Source organism: Dipodomys spectabilis, unplaced genomic scaffold (genome assembly GCF_019054845.1).
Source record: "Dipodomys spectabilis isolate Male_0828 unplaced genomic scaffold, ASM1905484v1 ptg000009l, whole genome shotgun sequence".
Taxonomy (NCBI): domain Eukaryota; kingdom Metazoa; phylum Chordata; class Mammalia; order Rodentia; family Heteromyidae; genus Dipodomys; species Dipodomys spectabilis.
Window position 1 is genome coordinate 27,435,951 of NW_024870686.1, and position 21,663 is coordinate 27,457,613.

At 38.3% G+C, this 21,663-nt stretch overlaps 1 protein-coding gene across 6 annotated transcripts in view; it reads left to right on the top strand.

The window, feature by feature from the left end:
• The first annotated feature begins 338 nt into the window (after window positions 1-338).
• The window catches only part of LOC122126267 (probable ATP-dependent RNA helicase DDX60), a 72,403-nt gene continuing 51,078 nt past the window's right edge, over window positions 339-21,663 (top strand). Inside the window, exons 1-14 of one of the 6 annotated variants that reach the window (XM_042700974.1) lie at window positions 345-423; window positions 4,804-5,055; window positions 5,144-5,252; window positions 5,350-5,464; window positions 5,755-5,944; window positions 7,741-8,082; window positions 10,577-10,693; window positions 11,794-11,955; window positions 13,658-13,810; window positions 15,183-15,324; window positions 15,958-16,113; window positions 19,594-19,699; window positions 20,251-20,366; window positions 21,176-21,336. In XM_042700974.1, coding sequence (XP_042556908.1) covers window positions 5,373-5,464; window positions 5,755-5,944; window positions 7,741-8,082; window positions 10,577-10,693; window positions 11,794-11,955; window positions 13,658-13,810; window positions 15,183-15,324; window positions 15,958-16,113; window positions 19,594-19,699; window positions 20,251-20,366; window positions 21,176-21,336 — 1,737 coding nt within the window. In that variant the 5' untranslated portion in view covers window positions 345-423; window positions 4,804-5,055; window positions 5,144-5,252; window positions 5,350-5,372. Of the gene's footprint in view, window positions 424-4,803; window positions 5,056-5,143; window positions 5,253-5,349; window positions 5,465-5,754; window positions 5,945-7,740; window positions 8,083-10,576; window positions 10,694-11,793; window positions 11,956-13,657; window positions 13,811-15,182; window positions 15,325-15,957; window positions 16,114-19,593; window positions 19,700-20,250; window positions 20,367-21,175; window positions 21,337-21,663 lie in introns of all 6 variants that reach the window. The other 5 variants (XM_042700991.1, XM_042700994.1, XM_042700993.1 and 2 more) reach the window with 5 other exon arrangements.

The window sequence follows — 21,663 nt, forward strand, 5'->3', positions numbered from 1 at the left end:
CAGCGATGCCCCTTATCTCACCGTGGACGTTTTAGATTCACCGGCGTTCTACCTCTTTCTAGCACTTCTTGTTTTGTCTTGTTTCAAAGGGCCTTAAATCTCTCTGCCCCTCTATATTGACGCCAGAGGAGCCGGCTCTTTATTATTGTCTATGCTTTTTTCTTCCCGTACATTAAAATTCGATTGAAGACAGGCATAAAGCCACTTTCTCCAGATCGACTTTACCCAACTCAGGAGAAAAGGAAACAGAAACTTAGCGCTCCTGGGAGGAGAAAGGAAACTGAAAGCAAGGACTCAGGTATAAAAGACTGCTTGAGAGCGCTAGGGTGCCCAGTGCACTCCAATCTGCGGGGCTCAGCAGCAAGTCCTGCCTGGATCCGGGTAAGAAGAGGGAGGTGCCCCAGAGCCAGCGAGCGCTTTGAGGTGTGTGTGTGTGTGGGGGGGGGGGGGGGGTGGATAGGGGATCCAGGAGAGGTGTGTCCCAAAGAAGGGGCTGGAGCTGAGCTATTCTGAGAGGTAAGGTGACCACAGCTGGGTGGATAGGGACGGTGGGGGTGGGGTGGAGGTAGGGTGGTGGGTTGGGGTTGCAAAGCCAGCTGTGCACAGACACCCCCCTCCCCCAGCCTGGCAGCGGAGGCCAGAGGTTGAAGAGGGAGAAGGGAAGGAAGGGAGAGGGGCAGGTAGACATGATTGGGGAAATGGATGGGTCTTCTTCTTCTTCTTCTTCTTCTTCTTCTTCTTCTTCTTCTTCTTCTTCTTCTTCTTCTTCTTCTTCTTCTTCTTCTTCTTCCTCCTCCTCCTCCTCCTCCTCCTCCTCCTCCTCCTCCTCCTCTTCTTCTTCTTCCTCCTCCTCCGCCTCCTCCTCCTCTTCTTCTTCTTCATTGTGAAAATACTGTACAGAGGGGTTACAATTACATGGGCAAGATAATGAGTACATTTCTTATCAAGCATTGCAGCCTCCTCCTTTGTTTACCTTTCACATCCTCCCCCCAGAATGAGGAAAGATCTCAGATCTGACACAGTGAATAAAACTTGCACCTCGAAAACAGGAAATTGTCTTCTTTTTCCTGGCAGATACAGGACCACACGCACACAATCAGAATCTGCACGTTACATAACAGCAATAACCACCTAACCAACCAGTCAACTCCATTTTTGTTTACTGTTTCAATATGTAATCCTTGTTGGCTTCCAACTAGATAGATCCTTCTGCCTCAGCCTCCTAAGTGCTTAAGATTACAGGCACGCACCACCATCTTTGGTTTAAACTGCAAATTTATTACTTTGCACTTTTGGTGGATTAGAAGGCCAGGCAGCGGGGTGTCCTGCATCCTCACCGGGCCTCTCTCCTGGCCGGATTCAAGGTGCCTGCCTGGGTTGGACTAGGGTGATCATTCCGATGGGAACAATTCCTTCCTCAAATCTAGTGGGTTGAAGCACCAGGCTTTCTTTCTGGCCCTTAGCTAAGGGTTATTTTCTCTCAACAAAGTGTTATTAAGTTGCCATAGACTGGAATAGAATTTGTGATCTTTCTTTGACCTACTGAGTAGCTGAAAATATACTACAGGCGTATTCCATTGTGTTTAGTTTCATACTAATCTTTTTCTGAAATTATCTCTTAAACTTTGTGCTTGTGCTCACTCTCTTTGCTTTGGTAATTATTTGATGATATCCATTTTGATTCCTTGGCAATATTAATAAGAACTTTTAAAGATCTATACTATTTCTGAATTTCGCTTATTGATGTAGCCCTTCCTTCCTTCCTTCCTCCCTCCCTTCCTCTCTTCCTTCCTTCCTTCCTTCCTTTCTTCCTTCCTCCTTCCCTCTCTCCTTCCTTCCTTCCTTCCTTCCTTCCTTCCTTCCTTCCTTCCTTCCTTCCTTCCTTCCCTCTTCTCTCTCCCTCCCTCCCTCTTCCTTTCCTTCCCTCCTCCTCCTCCTCCTCCTCCTCCTCCTCCTCCTTTTTGGTGTCTTTCCCATCTGAAAACACGTATAATTTGTGTGTATGTATGTTCATTCAACAGTTATGACAGGGGGTGCATTATTTTCTCTATAGTATGTTTATCCCTTATTTGAGAGAGAAGAGACAATAATTGTAAATTGTAGACCTTAATACAGAAGATTTCTTGTAGGGTACATGAAAGCAGGAGGCTGTGGGAGCTGTTAGTTGTCAGGTTATGGAGGGTTTATTCTACACCATGGCTACTGTTGAATAAATAGTGCTGTTTTTAATAGACATCCACATCCCATTACTTGTTATATTTAACCAAAAATACTATATTATTTCTTTCAATTTTTGTGCATTATTTCTTCAAACAACTTCTTATTAAATATTTTTTATTGTGAAAATACTGTACAGAGGGGTTACAATTACATGGGCAAGATAATGAGTGCATTTCTTATCAAGTATTGTAGCCTTCTCCTTTGTTTCCCCTTCCCATCCCTTCCCCCCCTCCCCAATCCTCCCCGCCCACCGCCCTCCCCCCCCCCACCGCCCTCTCCCCCCCGCCCACCGCCCTCTCCCCCCCCCCTCCCCCCCCCAAAAATTGTAAAGTTCGTTTTCCACATAACGACTTGTACATCTCATTGTTGCAATGGGTTCAGTTGTATCCCTGTTTAAACGATTTACAACTTCTTACTTGTTAGGATAAAATACTAATTTGTTTAGAGAGAACTATTTAGTAAATGAAGCCATTGGGTGTTTATAATTTTATTTTTCATGAGATTCCATGAAAATTCTGGACACACTAAAGGCACTGTGGCTGTCTGTGAACCTATGAATTCATTTGTTATTCTGTAGAGTTGGATGTTATCTGATGAAGATCTTCTCATCTTCTGTACATGCTTACGGTTCATTTTTCTCTGACCTGCGTAGTTTTCACTGCATTGTCTTTCATCACTTGAGCGAGGTACAGTTGAGAGAATGGAAGGAAGGCCGTGCAGCTTGTATATAATGAGTCAGGTGGTGGGTTGCGTGAGTGACAAACATATCAGGAAAATGCCTAAACTCCTTACATGAGCATAAGATTCTGATCACCCTGGCCTTTCTCACCTTGTCTCCAATCGGTCACCTTGTACTTTCTCATGTAAAATGACCTGCAGAGTCTGCAAGATGTCATATAGTTTCTCATCTTATCTTTATTAGCTCAGCCCCTCCCATCAATTTGTAATTCCATCAAATTCTATCAAATGCCATTTTGCCCATTCCACTAACAGGGGTATTGCTTCCATTCTGTCTGTTCTTTGCACTATAGTTGGAGCAATCATTTCAAAATGGCTATTTTCTTATTTTTAGGATGAAAAAATTGTGTAACATCCTCTCAAAGGTTCTGTGTGCTCTTAGATTGCTTTAGCCCTCTTCTGCACGGCTAATGGTTCCAGTTACTCTTCTTAACGCCAGCCTACTGCCTTCTTTTAGGAATTTACTCCTTCCACATTATTTCAGACCACAGGACCTTTATGTGTAATATTCTTGTATTTGCTCTGCTCAGAATGCTACTTCTATACTTTCGCTCAACTAATTCTGTTCTTCTCTTCAAAAATTTATCTCAAACATTGTTTCTTTATGGAAGTTTCCCCTTATCTCTTTTGTCACATTTGTGATTTTCCATTTTTATATGATTTTATGATTAATAATTCTTTTTTTTAAAGTCACATGTTTAATATGATTAGAACATTAAGTCAGACATGGTGTAGAAAATGAAAAAGATAGACAACCCCTGGGGCTTTTGGCCAAGGGGACTCAAAACTGTGATTTTCTTTCTCCAGGAGGTAGAGTGAGGTATTTAAAAATGAGCATTCCTTGCCCTTGACTCCAAGGGCTAGCGTGTGTCAGCCACGGAGACAGTCCAAAGACATTTTGCTCACTTGCTTCACTCTGATTTGGATATAGAAGGTTACCTCTTTCTGAGCTGGGAAGGTGGCTCAGTGGTAGAGCGCTTGCCTTGCATGCATGAGGCCCTGGGTTCCATTCCTCAGCACCACATAAGCAAAAAGAAAAAAGCCAGAAGTGGTGCTGTGGCTCAAGTGGTAGAGCACTAGCCTTGAGCTGAAGAGCTGAGGGACAGTGCCCAGGCCCAGAGTTCAGGCCCCACGACCGGACCCAAAAAAAAAAAGAAAGAAAGTTACCTATTTCTATGTGGGCATTAGAAATGTAAAAAGGATATGAAATGTAAAGAAGTGTAACTTGTGGTTGATATAATTCCTTCCTCCCTCCCTCCCTCCTTCCATCCTCTCAATCCGGTTGAATCTGGCTCAAAACCAGTTTAATCTGGCTCGAGCCGGTTCAATCTGGCTCAGTCCGGCTTATACAGGTTTAATCTTGTTTAATCCAGTTTGGAACCGGTTACATCCGGCTCAAACCGGCTTCATCCAGTTCGATCCGGTTCAAACCGGCTCGATCTGGTTCGATCCGGTTCTGGTTCCATCTGGTTCCATCCGGCTCAAACCGGTTTCCGGTTTGATCCCGTTCCATCTGGCTGGATCCGGCTCAAACCGGCTTGACGCCTGCGCGGCCGATCGTGGCGGGCCAAAGCCGGCTGGGGGGGGCGAGGGGACCGTGGCAGGGCCGTGTCCCGCGCGGGGTCCGTGCCGATGTCACCCGCGTTGCCCCGACAGCTGTGCGGGGCTCCCGGAAGTCTGCACGAGCCGAGCCGGCAGCCCCTGGGCGCGGGATCGCCCCCGCCGGGCCCACGGGAGCCGAGGCAGCAAGCCAGGCAGCCGCACGTGTGGGCCGCGTGTGGGAAAGGGGTATTGTGTTGGCTTTGCTATTTTTCTTTCGTCATCTTCTTCCTGTTTTTGTTGTAGCTGTTCTTTTGTCGGTGGTGGTCGTGGCGCTTGAACTCAGGGACCGGCCTCTGCCCCCGAGCTGTTCCGCTGAAGGCTGCCACTCCACAGCTTCCAGCCACAGCCCCCTTCTGGTGAATTGCAGATGACAGTCTCAGCCTGTCCTGTCTACACTGGCTTCAAACACGACCCTCAGTTCTCAGACTCCCGAGCAGCGGGGATTACAGGCGTGAGCCTCCAGCGCTTGGGGCTTTGTTACTTCTTACATTCCTGGTGCCTAATATTTTGCTTAATGTGTCATCGTCATTCAGTCCATGTTTATGGGTAGAATCGTGACTTGAATTTTCCCCTTTCTTTTCAGGTCTACCATTCTCATGAACAACTGTTATTTGGAGAAGACAGAGTGACAGATAATTACGATATTTAATACTTGCCCTTCAGGCTGAAGGCTAAGGTAGCTGCAAGAGTGGGTAATTTTCAATTCAAAATATCTTCAGAATTATGAAATAGAAGCTATACAGATTTAATTGAGTTAAAGCAGTTAAAATACTGTTTCTTATTCCTCAGGTAACAACTGTGAGCTTGAAGGAATGACTGAAAATAATCCACTCTCTTTAGAACAACCCATGGCGTTGTTAGAGGCAATTTCACAGTTAATTCTGAATAAAATGCCAACTGCAGAGTGAGTATTTTCTTAGAATAAAGATCTTTATTGCAGAAAGTGTCAGCATAGCTGATGATATCTATCTCAGCATGATCTTGTACATGTATATACATTATATCAGTATATATACTTGTACGTAGTTATATATTAATACATAACTGCCTATTTATTATATATAGGTATATATAACAAATTCATCTGCTACTGGTGATAGTAATGTGATAGTAACAATAATACAGCTTTTAGGGGGAATTATTGAATCCAAATCTCTTTTTCATTTAATTTCTTTTTGTTGTTTGTTTTCTTAGGTATTCCAGCTTGTTGAATGACTTCGTTGAATCTGAGTTTTTTCTGATCGATGGAGACTCCTTACTGATCACGTGTATATGTGAGAAGTCACTGAAGCAGGGGCAGAGTCTCCATTTCTTCTACCTGGTTGAATGCTATCTCTTGGATCTCATTAACAAAGGAGGCCATTTTGCTGTAGTTTTCTTCAAGGTACCGTGTGATGGTTGGGTTTATGTAATATAAAGATTATAACTAAAATTTAAAGAGAGAAAGAGGAAAAATGATTCCCAAATCTTAGTATGTAGGAATTCTCATCCTTGAGAGATTTTTCTTTTTCTTTTTTTCTGGTACTGGTGATTAAACCCAGGGCCTTTCTTGCTCTACCACTTGAGCCATACCCAGCTGTTTTTTGGTTTTAGTTTGTTTTTGAGCTGGAGTCTTGTTAATTTGCCTTGGATAGCCTTAAGCTGCAAATCTTCCCCCTTTTTGCTTCTAACTTTCCTCAGTAGCTAGAACTGCAGGTGTATTCAGAGTGTTTCTTTATTTTTAGAAACATTATTTACAATAATAGAACTTTATTGTCAGGACACATAAAATCATGAAAGTGGATAAGAAATCTCTGTAATGGCTCAGTTAATCTCTAGTTTCTAGTCTTCCTCCTCTGAGAACTGCTTCTGTCTTCAAAACTTAGCACAGAAACTTGAAGCTTAGGAAAGATACTAAACAAAACTTAGCAAAGGTACTTGAATCCCAAATAAAACATATTTGAGCCCACACATTCACTAACCCTGCTTTGTTCCTTTCCCTTTAGGAAATGCCTTCAAGACAATATCATAGGTAGTATTCCTTTTCTGACTATGAATATAAGGAATAAAGTTTTAACAATTTCAAATACAGATATATTTTTAACCTCTCCTAACCCTAAAAGTAACTAATATGCAAAACCCTAAGATCCTAAAACCCCCGAAGTGACTAATGATACTCAATAGTTTTAGTCTGGTTCTTCTTGATCATGTTGCAATCACAATACTGTTATATTTTTGAACATTGTTGAGTTGTCAGCCATGATGTTGTTATGGTTTTGATTTTTGACTTTGGCGATAACTGAGGTTTGAACCTAGGGCATACTCTACTACTTGTACCACACTTCTAGCCTTTTTATCTTTTTTTTTTTTTTGGTTGGTTGTGGGGCTTGAACTCTGGGCCTGGGCACTGTCCCTCAGCTCTTCAGCTCAAGGCTAGTGCTCTACCACTTGAGCCACAGTACCACTTCCGGTTTTCCGAGTGGTTTATTGGAGATAAGAGTCTCATGGTCTTTCCTACCTGGGCTGGCTTTGAACCGTGATCCTCGGATCTCAGTCTACTTAGTAGCTAGGATTATAGGCGTGAGCCACCGGTGCCTGGCCTAACCCTTTTATCTTTAGTTTGTTTTTGAGGTAGGGTGCCTTGCTAGTTTCAAAACTCTATCTTCTTGTCTCATCTCTGACTTCTCTGGGATTATTGGTGTGTCTCACCATTCCTGGCTTCAAGGGTTTGAATAAAGTTCTGGTGCTCTGATCTAATGTGTACAATCTAGTTGACTGTAGAGGTTTTGATCTGGTGAGAAAAAACTATGGGGCATAAGGACATTCTCTGTAGTCTGGAGCAATCCTCTAGAACAAAGGGATTCATTTCAGCTTATCCTTGCAGATAATTTATATCTATAATTTACTTTTCACCTTTTCTTTGGTCCTTTTGCTTTTTGAAATGAGAATGGAGAAGGAAAGGATTAGAGGAGGAAGAGAAAGTGTGATTAACATTGAGTGTGATATGCTGACCATATGCTGTTTATAAATCTAAATTGTGTTTGGCAAACTTTTAGAGGCTATTCCCTGATTATATGACAGCATGCTATTGAGTTTTGTATTATACCTTTATGCTTTTAATGGGTGTGCTGACCAGTGACATAAGCAAAACACTAGATGATAATATCGAAGTAATGGATGTTACCATCTCCTTTTCCACAGGATGCTGAGTATGCCTACTTCAGCTTCCCAGAACTTCTTCCTTTGCGAACTGCTTTAATTCTTCATCTTCAGAAAAATACCACCGTTGATGTTTGGACTGAATTTTCTAGATGCTTTTCACCAGAGTGGCAAACTTGCTTGAAAGAGACTTGCCCATATTTCCTGATAGTTGCAGATGAAGGCCTGAACCAGTTGCAAACACATCTTTTCAACTTTTTAATCATTCACTGTTGGGCAATGAGAGTCAATATTGTGCTCTTTTCAGGACAAGCATCTGACATTCTTCGACTTTATGCTTACTTTATGCCAAGCTTGTATGATGATGTGAAGCTTTTATCGAAGGTAATTTTTATATCTATCCATCTAAAAGAGACAATGTTCTTTTACAAAATTCTCTAAATTTCTTTACTTAGCTTCTTTTATACTTCCTATATAGAAATAATCACAAATTTAATAGAGAGAAAGAAAAATCGTTAATAATAGTAATAAATTAATAGCAATGATATAGACATAGTACATTATTGAGTACTTCTTGTTATACTGTAGTTCTGGTACTCATGAGTGATTTTTATTTAATTTTCACAAAATTTTTCTAAGGGAAATTTTACAGATTAAGAAACAGATGTTTAGCTAGGTGCCGGTGGCTCAAGCCTGTAATCCTAGCTACAAGGAGGCTGAGATCTGAGGATCATGGTTCAAAGCCAGCCCCGGCAGGAAAGTCTGTGAGACTCCTATTTCCAATAAAACACTAGAAAACCAGAAGTGGTGCTCTGGCTCAAGTAGTAAAGCTCTGGCCTTGAGCTGAAGAGCGCAGGGACATCACCTAAGCCCATAGTTGAAGCCCCACTACCTACAAAAAAAGAACAAAAACAACAACAACAACAACAAAACAAAAACAAACAATCAAAAGAAACAGATGTTTGTACCCATAATCTATTTATCACTAACAACAGAGGAGTAGCTGAGTATGGATTTGGAATGAAACCACGGATTTCTACTCCTTTGCCTTTAGCTACTGTGTGGCATATTGACTGCAAGGGAGTGAAGGCCAAAATGCATTTAGAGGCAAAAATTACATTTCTCTTACTGACATACTAGTGAAATGGTAGTTAATAGGCTCACCTTTACTGAGAATTGCAAGAGTAGGTTAATGAAGAAGGAAAAGAATTAAGATAGGTTAATTGTGGAATATTCAACTCATTAATAGATTTTTCTAAGAGTTTAGAATTCTGATGCCATTCTCTAATTATTTTGCCAAATTTATAACTAATTGATAACTATGTAGATTTAACAACTCAATTGAAATTTTCAGAGAAAAAAATAAACACAGTGACTTTGGAAATAAATCCAGTTTCTGTTTTATATTTTTTCACTATATTTCATCAAAGAATTTTTGAGCCAACTAATATCTGTTAATCTTTGAGAATTGTGTTATATTCCTCCCATATTTGGAAAAATGTACATTTGTCAATAGTAGTTCACAACTGTAATCCTAGTTACTAAAAAGGCTGAGAGCTGAGGATATGGTTCAAAACTATGTTGAGCAGACAAATCTGAGAGTTTTTTTATTTTTACTTATTTTTTTTAATCTCCAGTTAGCAGTAAAAATCCCAAAGTGGAGGAAAAATCCCAAAGTAAAACACACACACACACACACACACACACACACACACACACACACACACACACACAAAATCCCAAAGTAAAACACACACACACACACACACACACACACACACACACACACACACACACACACACACACACACACACGTTGCCATCTATGAGCAGGGACAGGCCCAGGCTTCATTTTCCTATTGAGAGGAAGGAAATACTTTTTTTTTTGGTCCGGTCGTGGGGCCTGAACTCTGGGCCTGGGCACTGTCCCTGAGCTCTTCAGCTCAAGGCTAGTGCTCTACCACTTGAACCACAGCACCACTTCTGGCTTTTTTTTCTTTTTGCTTATGTGGTGCTGAGGAATCGAACCCAGGGCCTCATGCATGCAAGGCAAGCGCTCTATCACTGAGCCACCTTCCCAGCCCAAGAGGAAGCAAATACTTTTTATCAATTCAGTTCATTTTAATCTGTTAGAGAAATTTCTGCATCTGAATTTAAAGTGCCCTACAAACATTCTGTCCAGTCTCTGCTTAAGAATAGTTTTCCTTAAGGATGGAGTTTATTACTGGTAAAGAGAATTTATTTCTTAATACAGTGAACATTGGCTTTAAAGATGCAATTTCATTCGAGTTCAACTTGGACTAGAATTAAAAAAGACACAGGAATACATATTCAATGAATATTTATTTCAAGTCTAGTGGGCAGGCAATTTAAAACACTGATAATACCTATTGCTAGGATAGCATCTGTTAGTGAATAAGATATGTTTTTATTCATTCATGTTGGTGGGGAATTCATCATACCCTTATTGCATTAAATGGTTATGATGTTTCCTGTGGGTAGTTTTTATCAAACAGTCTAAAACTAGATTGTGTTGATGGTTACAAAACCAGGTAAATTTACTAAAATCCATTAAATTGTACATTTAAGAAGAGGGGATTTTCATATTATTTTATTTTGTTTAAAAACCTAATCCACTATATTCTCAGTAAAGATAGTGTTATGTATTGTATATTGTATAGTATTCTGTATTCTCAGCAAAGATAAAATAGTACTACTTGGCAGGCTTTTTACTGGTGACCCTCTCTAACAGTACAACGTGTTTTACAGAGAACAATATTATAATACAATTATGTCTTAAGTATTTGATTTTTTGAAGTTGGAAAATACTTAGATATTTTCTTTTTGGCAATGCACTTGACTTTCCTTTGCTTTACAGAATAGAACGCAGATTTGGACTGTGTACAAATCCCTGCTTAAACAATTGGAAGAGAACAGAACCTCTGCAGTAGCAACTCTCTTTAGAGATTTAAAATGGGATACTGTGCTGGAAAAGGTAATGAGATTAAAACATTTTTAAAATAGAATTGACTATTTTAATCATAAAACGTTTCAAAAATGGCAAGAGTTTTCATGACTACTCACAAAGTTTCCTCTGGTGTTAGTTTTCTTATATATCCATGGTGCAGTTATAAACACCAGGAAATTGCATTGACAGGATAGTTTCAATTAAGAGCTTAGGTGAATTTCACTTAGTTTATCACTGCTGCATTTTTTTCTGTATCAGGATTACTGTATCAGTATCCAGGAAAACATGTTCATTTAGTTGCTATGTCTCTCTAGTCTTCATTTTGTACTGGTTCTTAGTCAAGACCTTGTTGTTGAAAAGTATTGATCAGATCATATTGAATCTGAATGTAGATTGCTTTAGGTAGTATAGCCATTTTCACAGTATTTATTCTTCTAATCAACGAACATGGGAGGTCTTTTTATCTTTTGGTATCTTCTTCAACTTCTTAAGGTTTGATGGTTTTCATTGTTGAGGTTTTTCACCTTCTTAGTTTATTCTTAAGATGTTTTATTCTTATTGAAGTGATTGTGAACAGAATTGTTTTCCTGATTTTATTCCCAGACACTTAATTGTTGATGTATAGAAAAGTGGCTCATTACATACACTGATTTTATATCTTGCTATGTTGATGAAAGATGTTTGTCAAATCTAGGAAGGATTTTTTTTGGGTGCAATCTTTGGATCTTTTAAGTACAGGATATTTCCATCAGTAAATAGGGATAATTTAATCTTTTTTTCCCCTGTTTGAATCTCTTATTTCTTTCTCTGGCCTTATTTCTCTAGTTATGAGTTCCAGTATTATTTTGAACAAGAGTAGGGAGAATGGACACCCTTGTCTTATTCATGACTTTAGAAGAGCCTTTATCTGAAAGGTTTTGTGGCATCTTTTGAGATGATCATGTGAATGGTCTTCTGTCTGCGATTCTGTTTATGTGCTTTATTACATTTGTTGATATGTGTATGATGAACCATCTTTGCATCTTTAAATGAAACCTGTGTGATTATGGTTTGTGATCTTTTTAATATGCTGTTGTGAATAAACATTTTTTCTAAATATCATACCATGTTATACTTATTTGTGACAGGCATCTGAGATTATATCACTGCTTAAGAAAATCTGGCCAGAAAGATCTGATGTTCAACGTGTATTTTGTGTTACTTCATGTTCATTGTTTTTGCAAATAAATCATGACTTTTTACCCAAGAAAAAGAAGGCCATTTCTTCTAAAAACAACAACAAACAACAGGTAGGTTCCTTACAGCTTTACTAAGAAACACCATCTCTTTCTACTTTTAGCCTTGTTTTTTTTTTTTTTTTTCCTACTATTGGGGCTTCAATTCCTGTTTTATACTATTGGGCCTCATGATTGCTTAGCTTACTTGCTTAGCTGGCGCGCTGTCATTTGAGCTAGTTTGATTTTTATTGGTTATTTTGGAGATAAGAGTCTTACAGGCTTTTCTTCTCTATGATCCTCCATAGCTCCACCTCCTACGGGTCCTTGGGAATTGTACTGTGCTCTTGACTTTTTTTTTTTAAAAAGGTATTTTGCCCCTAAAGCTCCCAGCAGTGTTTCAAGACAAGCATTATTATCCCTATTTTACAAGTGGAAACACTGAGTTTGAGATGTTTCAGGTAGCATTCAAACTAAAGGTGTGAATGAGCAATGAGGATGGAATGCAAGAGTGGTAGGTGCAAGTTCCACAATACCACATTGTCCTTTTAAGAACCATTCCTGCTGTGGTTCTTGTCTTTTCCTGGCTGGAGAGAGTAATTGTGGTTACGGTATTTAACTTTCTGCTAAGGTCAAAAATCATTTGACCAATCTGATTTCAAGTAAACATTCATCTCTGCATATATGTATACACACACACATCTACATACTGTTTTGTATGCAATTGAGTTACTAAGGATTTTTGTTGTTGTTGTTTTTGGTTGTGGAGCTTGAGCTCTGGGGCTGGACACTGTCCCTGAGCCTCTTTGGTGCTCAAGGCTAATAATGCTCTACCACTTGAGCCACAGCACCACTTCTGGCTTTTTCTAAGTAGTTTATTGGAGATAAGAGACTCACAGACTTTATTGCCTGGGCTGGCTTCAAACCGCAATCCTCAGATCTCAGCCTCCTGAGTAGCTAGTAAGAGTCACTGGTGCCCGGTAACTGAAGATTCTTAATGAAGTTTTAGCTCTTTCCTCCAGAAATGGATGGTGAGTATTACCTTTTACTTAATGCTTCTATTTTATTTGCCATTAGGTCCTTAGTGAAACCTGTCTATGTGTTGAGGTGCCCTAAGCACGCTATTTAAAATAATTCTCACAAAAATCCTATCAGGGCAAATCAATCTCTGTGATCTTTTCTACCAATCATGAGACTGCTTGGCTCTTGGAAGACTCCTGGATGCCATCGTACTTCTGTTTTCTGTAAATACTTGAAGACAATGGTGGCATCTTCATCCTACCATGCACTGTCCACTTCTTTCCATTTGTCCTGAACACAGATATATTGCCATCCTGGTGTCCTCTTCCTGGTGATGTGCACATTCAGTGTTAGAGCATTCTTTCTGGAACAGAAGAGAGCCATTAGAGTGTAGCTGCACCTGGTGATGTGCACATTCAGTGTTAGAGCATTCTTTCTGGAACAGAAGAGAGCCATTAGAGTGTAGCTGCACCAGGCAGAATCTGGTAGAGTCTCAATCATAATAGCTGCTTGCTGAGCTTTAAGACTTTGCTGAACAAAGTCTGACATTACTGCTATTATGATTGGAAACTTCCTTTTCCCTTATCTCCAACATGCAAATACAGGCTAGGTCATGTACTGCCTCAAACATATACAATGAAAACAAATGGCAATTCCTATTCAGCGAAATGTAGCTGCCCATATTTGTGGTTCTGCTTGTTGCTTATATGATTTCACAGTTTCCTGTTCTCTAGATTACCTTTCTTATTTTGTTTAGGGTTCCTGCTTAGGCCTGGCGGAGATGAAAGATTTTTGCAAACTTCATTGTCTCACTATGGCTTTTCTACTTAACTTACCTCTTCCTCAACGAGCTTGCTCTAGATTCATCACAGCTCCTTGGATTAAGGCAATTCAGACTCTCTTTAAAATGGTAAATGTACCCTTTATTGGCTTATAATTTGTTTCAGTTACTTGATGTATAAAACCACAGTAACCTTAAGTGGAGAACAGTGTTAGCTTCTTGGAATTTTTAAAGATTTGATAACCTAAATCGATCACTTGAGTTTATGTAGCAATGACCAATAGCATGATAGCTACACAACTGAAAGAAAATGCCTCTTTTTTTGGTGCTGGTTTTGGGGTTTGAAGTCAAGGTCTGGGTACTCTTCTTGAGTTTTTGGTTTTTTATCATGGCTAGCTCTCTTGAGTCTACTTGAGTCACAGCTCTACTTGCAGCTTTTCTGTGATAAATTGGAGATTAGAGTCTCATGAACTTTCCTGCCTGGGCTGGCTTCAAACCTGGATCCTTAGATCTCAGCCTCCCGATTAGCTAAGATTGTAGGCATGAGCCATCAGTGCCTTACTTGTAATTTTTTTTTACAACATTGGTTATCAGCATATTTAAGTTAGCAGTTGTCTTATAATGTATATAACAGTTATTTATCTATTTCTCTATAATAGATTATTACAAGGATCTTGATAGTCATTATACATGCTATTGGGGTTTTGTGTGTGTGTGTGTGTGAGTTGACAAAGACTTCTTTCTTTTCTTTCTTTGTTTTAGGATCTTAATACATATTATCAGAAGGTTTAAGGAAAAAATTTTATACTCAATCAATAAGGAATCTAGACCATAAACATCTTCCCCATTCATATGCATTTTGCTAATCCTGGAATAGAGTGAGAAAAAAAACATACTTACCCACCCCACATTAACTCCTCAGGGAGCGCATGTTACAGAGAAAACAGATAATTAATTTAAATCATTACTATGAAAGAGTAACTTTAGGATACTTTAGAATCTTGACAGTGGAAAGATCCAACCTAGTCTTCCAAGCATATCTTCTCTTATGAAGAAGTGAAGGGAACCCAAGACCTAACGTTTGAATAGGAGTTAGTAGTATATACCAGGAATGGAAATTGCATTCTGGGAATTGAAATAGCATGTGTGATTGTCTTGGGAATAGCATGACCAAGGACTTGAGATCTGCTTAGTGTAGCAGGAGCAGAAAGAATGAGGGTGGGCTACGATGAAGCCAAAGGTGGGATCAGACTAAGTATGGGATGCTACAGGTTCAAAAGAGAATGGATAGATAGCTTTTAAGTCAGTTTTGATTTTATCTTATGCTTCAATCTTTCGAGGAATAAGGCATTCATCACTAACCAGCCTGAATAAGCTTATATATCAATAAGCATTGAGACAGGCCTGTCTGCTTCTCTTTCAGTTAGATTATAAAGGGAGATGATGTCACCGTATACTTTAAGGAAATTGATTATAACATGGATTTGTTTTCAAATTTCAGAAAAAGTGGTGTGACTATTTCATCCTAAGTAATAAAAGCCTCTTCAGATTTTGGGATCTGAATTCTGTTTACCTTTCTGACCTAACTGATGATGTTTTGTTGAAGAATATTGCTTTTTACTATGAAAACGAGAATGCTGACGGTATTACCTCATGATATAATAATAATATGTTGACCCAAGGATAAACATAATATTGAGGAAATTTTAATTGCTTTCCAAGAGATCAATTTTTTGTATATTTGATATGTGTAATTCTAATTTTTTCTTTGAATAGTTTATACTTCTTAATAGTTAAAGAAAAAATATAATACGTTTTCAGAAAACGGCATCAGCATTATTGAAACTTCTCTGATCTCTAAATTTGATTCCTTAATATGTCACCATTGGGGTGAATTGGCAACATGTAAAATGATGATCCTTATTAAATTTTATCTCTCAAAACTCAACTATTTTAGTATGATCAATTGTACAGTTATGCATGGCATATTTATTATTTGAAATAATAAATATCTAGTGCCAATAGAAATGATATTGGTTAAGATAGGATAATTATAATATTAATACTTAATTATCAATCTGAAATCCAAGATTAACTTAAAAATTTGTTACCATATAGTCAAAACTAGTGACTATTTTTATTTAGTCCAGTGTGCAACTCAATAAAATGTTCACTTTTTGATCGGTATTTTGGAGGTTTATGAATTTAGCCAGAATATGAGCTTCTGTGCATTTGTGAATGTGTTTTAGTACTTAGTGTTGTTCACTATTATGTAGGCCTACATTTGCATCTGGGAAAAACCATTATGAAAGATTATGAATATCTTTGGAATACTGTGTCAAAGTTGGTAAGAACGTTTGATGTGGGGAAGCCATTTCCTTTGAGAACATCAAAACTTCATTTTCTTAAAAAGAAACTATCACCCATCAAAGGTAAGAGATTTGTAACTTAATTTGAGATTAAAGCATTGTTCCTTTGAAAAATGTGTTTACACTCAATGCTGTGAGTATAGTTAATTTTCTACTACTTTGAATTTTAATAATTATCATGTTCTTGGGTGGCAAGCTATGACTATAATTTTGAAAATGTATGTTTTGCTTGTAATTGATATTATTGCCAATTTAAGAACCATCTCTAGATAGATGTGAGTTCCATTTCCAGTAATATGGTGGTCTAAATCAATTGAAAACTTTCTTGGAATCGGATCAGCTGCAACACTTCTTGATATGCTGGAGAAGAGATACTCAACATCATTTTACATAATTATAGTTAAGCTCAAAATAGAATGAGGAAATCCACCAAGGTGGCAGGAGCCATTAATCTCAGCACTTCAGAGGTTGAACAATCACTTGAACCAATTAGAAACTCACCTGGGAAACACACAGTGAGACCTTCTCTTATAATAAAATAAATATCAGAAGAAGACTTTCAGGGGCCAAAGAATAAAGGGTGATCTAATAAACCTTTTTATAAGCCAATGCTATCTGCACCGTGCCCCCCGCCCCCAAATGCTTGTATTCTCTCTGGGTCCAAAAATTATAGACGACACTAAGAGCAGATAGTAGCAAAGTGAAATTTCTTTTCTTTTTTTTATTTTGAAAATAACATACAGAGAGGTTACAATTACATAAGCAAGGTAATGAGTACGTTTCTTATCAAGCATTGTTGCCGCCTCCTTTGTTTCCCCTTACCATTTCTATCCACCCTCCCCCCCCCCACGCCAAAGTTGTAAAGTTCGTTTTTCGACATAACATCTTGTACATCTCATTGTTGCAATGGGCCCACCTGTATCCCTATTTAAACAATTTGTTTTGTCCCTTCCCCTTCCCAAATTATACCAACATCATATACAGTGAAAACAGGTGTTATGCTGTGGGGGAGGGACATAGAAAGCAACAAAACAATCATCTTATAAATATGTTAGAAACAATAGCAAGAAAGAAAAACCATTTGAGTCCTTATCTTGGGGTTCATATCACATAACATCAACTTATCTGACCGTTTCTGCTTGTCTCAGACATATACTAGTTATTGCAAATAAAGGAAACCATGGGACCTATGTTTCTTTGGGCCTGGCTTACTTCACTTAATATAATTTTTTCCAAGCCTTTCCATTTCCTAACAAATGGGGCAACGTCATTCTTTCTGATGGAAGCATAGAATTCCATTGTGTATACATACCACATTTTCTTGATCCATTCATCTACTGAGGGGCATCTGGGTTGGTTCCATATCTTAGCTATGGTAAATAATTCTGCAATAAACATAGTTGTGCTGGTAGCTTTAGTATGGTCTTGTTTGTGATCATTCAGGTAAATGCCCCAAAGTGGGATTGCTGGGTCATAGGGGAGCTCTATGTGGAGTCTTTTCAGGAACCTCCACACTAGTTTCCAAAGTGGTTGAACAAGTTTACACTTCCACCAACAATGCAGTAGGGTTTCTTTCTGTCCACATCCCCTCCAGCATCTGTTGTTATTAGAGTTCTTGATTTTAGCTATTCTAACTGGAGTGAAGTGGTATCTCAATGTTGTTTTGATTTGCATTTCTTTTATGGCTAGGGAGGTTGAGCATTTCTTCATGTGTCTATTGGCTATCCTTCTTTCCTCTTCAGAGAAGTTTCTCTTTAAGTCTTTAGCCCACTTATTTATTGGGCAGTTGTTTCTTTGAGGATTTGTTGTTGGAGGATTTAATGTTTTGAGTTCCAGGTATATTTTAGATATGAGATTCTTGTCCGTTGTATGGCTAGTGAAGATCTTCTCCCAATGAGTGGGCTTTCTATTGATCTTGCTAGCTATGTCCTTTGCCATGCAGAAGCTCTGCAATTTCATGCAATCCCATCTGTCCATCCTTTCTTTGATTTGTTGTGTTGACACAACGTATGTCTTAAGAGCAATCCTCAAAAGCTAACTCTCCCCAGACCTATCTTTTTTTTTTTTTTGTCGGTCGTGGGGCTTGAACTCTGGGCCTGGGCGCTGTCCCTCAGCTCTTCAGCTCAAGGCGAGCGCTCTACCACTTGAGCTACAGCGCCACTTCCGGTTTTCTGGTGGTTTATTGGAGATAGGAGTCTCACGGTCTCTCCTGCCCGGGCTGGCTTTGAACCGTGATCCTCAGATCTCAGCCTCCTGAGTAGCTAGGATTATAGGCGTGAGCCACCAGCGCCCGGCCAGACCTATCTTTTAGACTGAAAAAAGCAGGGAGAGATAGAGGAGATGTCAGCACAGTCTATATTTTGGAAAGAAAACCACAGGGAGGGGTTACAGACTTGGAACTTTTATAGCTAATCAATGGAAAAGTATTGAGAGGGCTGTTGACATGGGGGAAATATTTGTGTTTTTGGTATGACTGGGGACATTAAGGACATCTCTTGGCCAGGCCAGAACTCATGAGCTCTGGTAATGGTTGTACAGGCTAAAAGGAAAAAGAGTTAGGGTGGTAGGGTTTTCTAAGTAGATAGCTAGCAGTGGAGACCTTCCATCAGAGGAAGTTTAAAAGAAAATCTCAGCCTGTAGCAAAATAAATTGCTCTGAGAACTTATGGTTTAAATTAAAACTACTAATGTATTGAGAAAACTCTAAGCCAGAAAACTAACGTGACCAGAGGGAGAAAACTAATGTGACCAGAGGGATCTGGCGAATTCTTATGAGGAACAATCATAAAACTCTTCTTTAATAGGATTCGTTGTCAAACATGGATGCAAATACACATTTATAAAAATGATAGGGAAAATTGTCTAAGAGCACATTAGGACGCTTAAGTACTTTAGAATTTGTAATTAGCACAATTACTACATGTATATTTAAGAATATATAAGAAATTAAATATGAAAACTGAAACATGAATAAAACAACAAAAAGCTTTCAAGCTTTCACTTTTTATGATAATTAAACTTGTAGAATGGGTTAGAAAGCTGATTGGATATTGCCAATGGGAGAATTTGCGGACTAGGAATGAATGTAAAGAATTATTCTTAGAGCTGGATGCTGGTTGCTTATGCCTGTAAATCTCTATCATCTGTCTGTTTGCTATTCTTCTTTGTTTCTTTCTATCTGTCTGTCTGTCTGTCTGTCTGTCTACCTATCTCCTCCCTCCTTTCCTTCCTTCCTTCCTTTCTCTTTCTTTCTTTCTTTCTTTTTCTTTCTTTCTTGTCATCATTTATTTATCCAACCACTCATCATTCCACTCATCCATCTATCTAATCACCTACATGTCTGAATCCTATCTTTTTCTTTATATTCAGCTGTGTTCCAAAATGTGTTAATATGAGATATAGCTTTATGAAAAGAATTGGGATTGGCCAACATAAATAAGATCAATGTAGAAATTTTAAATGTAAAGTTCTGAAAAGGAACTGCAACATTTCTGTGTGAAATTTTACTTTTGATTTTATCGTCTCTCTTTTTTGTTTTTTACAGAAAGTTCTCAGGAAAAGATGCCTAAATTAGGATTTATCCCAATGTCATCTAAGGTTATTGATGAATTTGTTGGTGACATTTTGAAAGACTTGCCTTTCTTAAAGAGGTAGGGGGACAAAAATTAACCTCAATAAGTACTTATAAACCTCAATAAATACTTATAAGGTACAGGTAAGTTATTTATTCAGGATTCATCAAACTATAGCAGATTAAATAGACATATCATGTCTATTTATAATATCTGAATTTTGAAGATGGAGAGGTTATAGTGGAGTTTGAACCTAGGGCCTTGTACTTACTAAGCAGGTGCTCTACCACTTGAGCCAAGAACCCAGATTAAACATATTGCTATTTGTCTATTTCTGTGTAAATACCTATACAATTTCAATGTAGTGTAAACCATCCCAGCCATATGTTTTGAAAAAAATAATAAGTTAATGAAAACTTGTTGATATTGATGGGACTGTTAGGGACATGGAGTGGTTCTCATTTCTTAAATCTCTAATGCTTTTTGGGTTCTACTATCCGCATCAAGTTGTGTAGAGAGGGAAGGATGCTGTGATTTTCAACGTTATTATTGTTAAGATGAAATGTGTGCTGTGCTATGTTTGGATGCATGCGATTCAAAATTGTCATCCGTTTCTTTTTATCTCGCAGTGATGACCCTATTGTTATGTCACTGGTTAAGCAAAAGGAATTTGATGAACTTGTCCATTGGCATTCTCACAGACCCCTCAGTGATGATTATGACAGGACAAAGGCCAACTTTAATGGTGAGCTGGGCGATTGGGCTGATACACATTTAAATCTATTCCGTGCTCTGGTCTTTATTATATAGTGGAAGGTGATCACTCTCTGAGCCACAAATTAAACTTTTGAATAAATATTGAAATGCACGTAAGGAAGGATATTAGTGAAAACTCCCACTTGGTTTACTGTCATCCAGGTGTAGGTGTTTTAAGAAATCCAAAATACGCATTTGTCACAATAGCTAGATGCTGTTTTAAGGAAAGTTGGTTTGAACTTTAAGAAATCTCTGCATTTCTTACAGTCATATATATATATATATATATATATATATACACACACACACACACACACACACACACACACACACACATAGAGAGAGAGAGCAGGAGGGAGAGAGAGAGAGAGAGAGAGAGAGAGAGGGAGAGAGAGAGAGAGAGATGGAGCTCCTAACTCCATGGCTTTGGTCCAGGACAAGGTCCAGTGATGCAAAGAACATGATGTCTTAAATGGTTTTCTTCTTATTTCTACCTCCACTTCCTTCTTAGCCTGATTTACAGGACAGATGAAGTGACAAGATCCTTTCTTTCGTTCTTTTTTCTTTTTCTTGGCACCACCATACATTTTCTTTTGGGAAGTAGGCCACGATAAGATATTTTAGTTTAAGGAATTATTTTACAGACAAGACATAGCCTGATTTAAGAATCTCCATTTAGCAAATTAATTAGATTAAATTATTATTCTATAGTAGAAAAAGAAGTGCATGTGTATGTGGTATGTTGTGAAGAATTAGTAAGAATGCTGCTGATTTTAATTCTGTTTTTTTTTTTCCCAGCAAATTCCAGAGATCCTCACATCCTTAAATCCTTGCAAAAGTATCATATTTTTCAAAGATTGTATGGCAATTCCTTAGAATCAGTCTCTTCCAAACTCATTGTAACTCAAGGTGTTAAAGCAAAGAAGGATTGTCATGAGGCTAAGAGCAAAAAGAAACATGTAAGGTGTTACAAAGTCTATTATTTTAAATTGAAAATATTTTTGAAGTTGGAATTTGTTCATTCTCTTGCTGATTCTTTCTGTGAGAGCATGTTTCCTTTTATATAAGTAATCATATATATATATATGTATATATATATATCATTCTACTTATTAAGGAAGTCTAGCTTGAATATAAAGTGTGATTTCTAGTTTTCTCCACATAAAAACATGTACATTTACTCAGAGAAGACTATAAGGCATTGACTAAAGGCTTAGATTTAAAAATGTTTCAGTAACATTGAAAGTATAGTCATTTATTAATGAGAGTGAAAACCTTTTCATGTT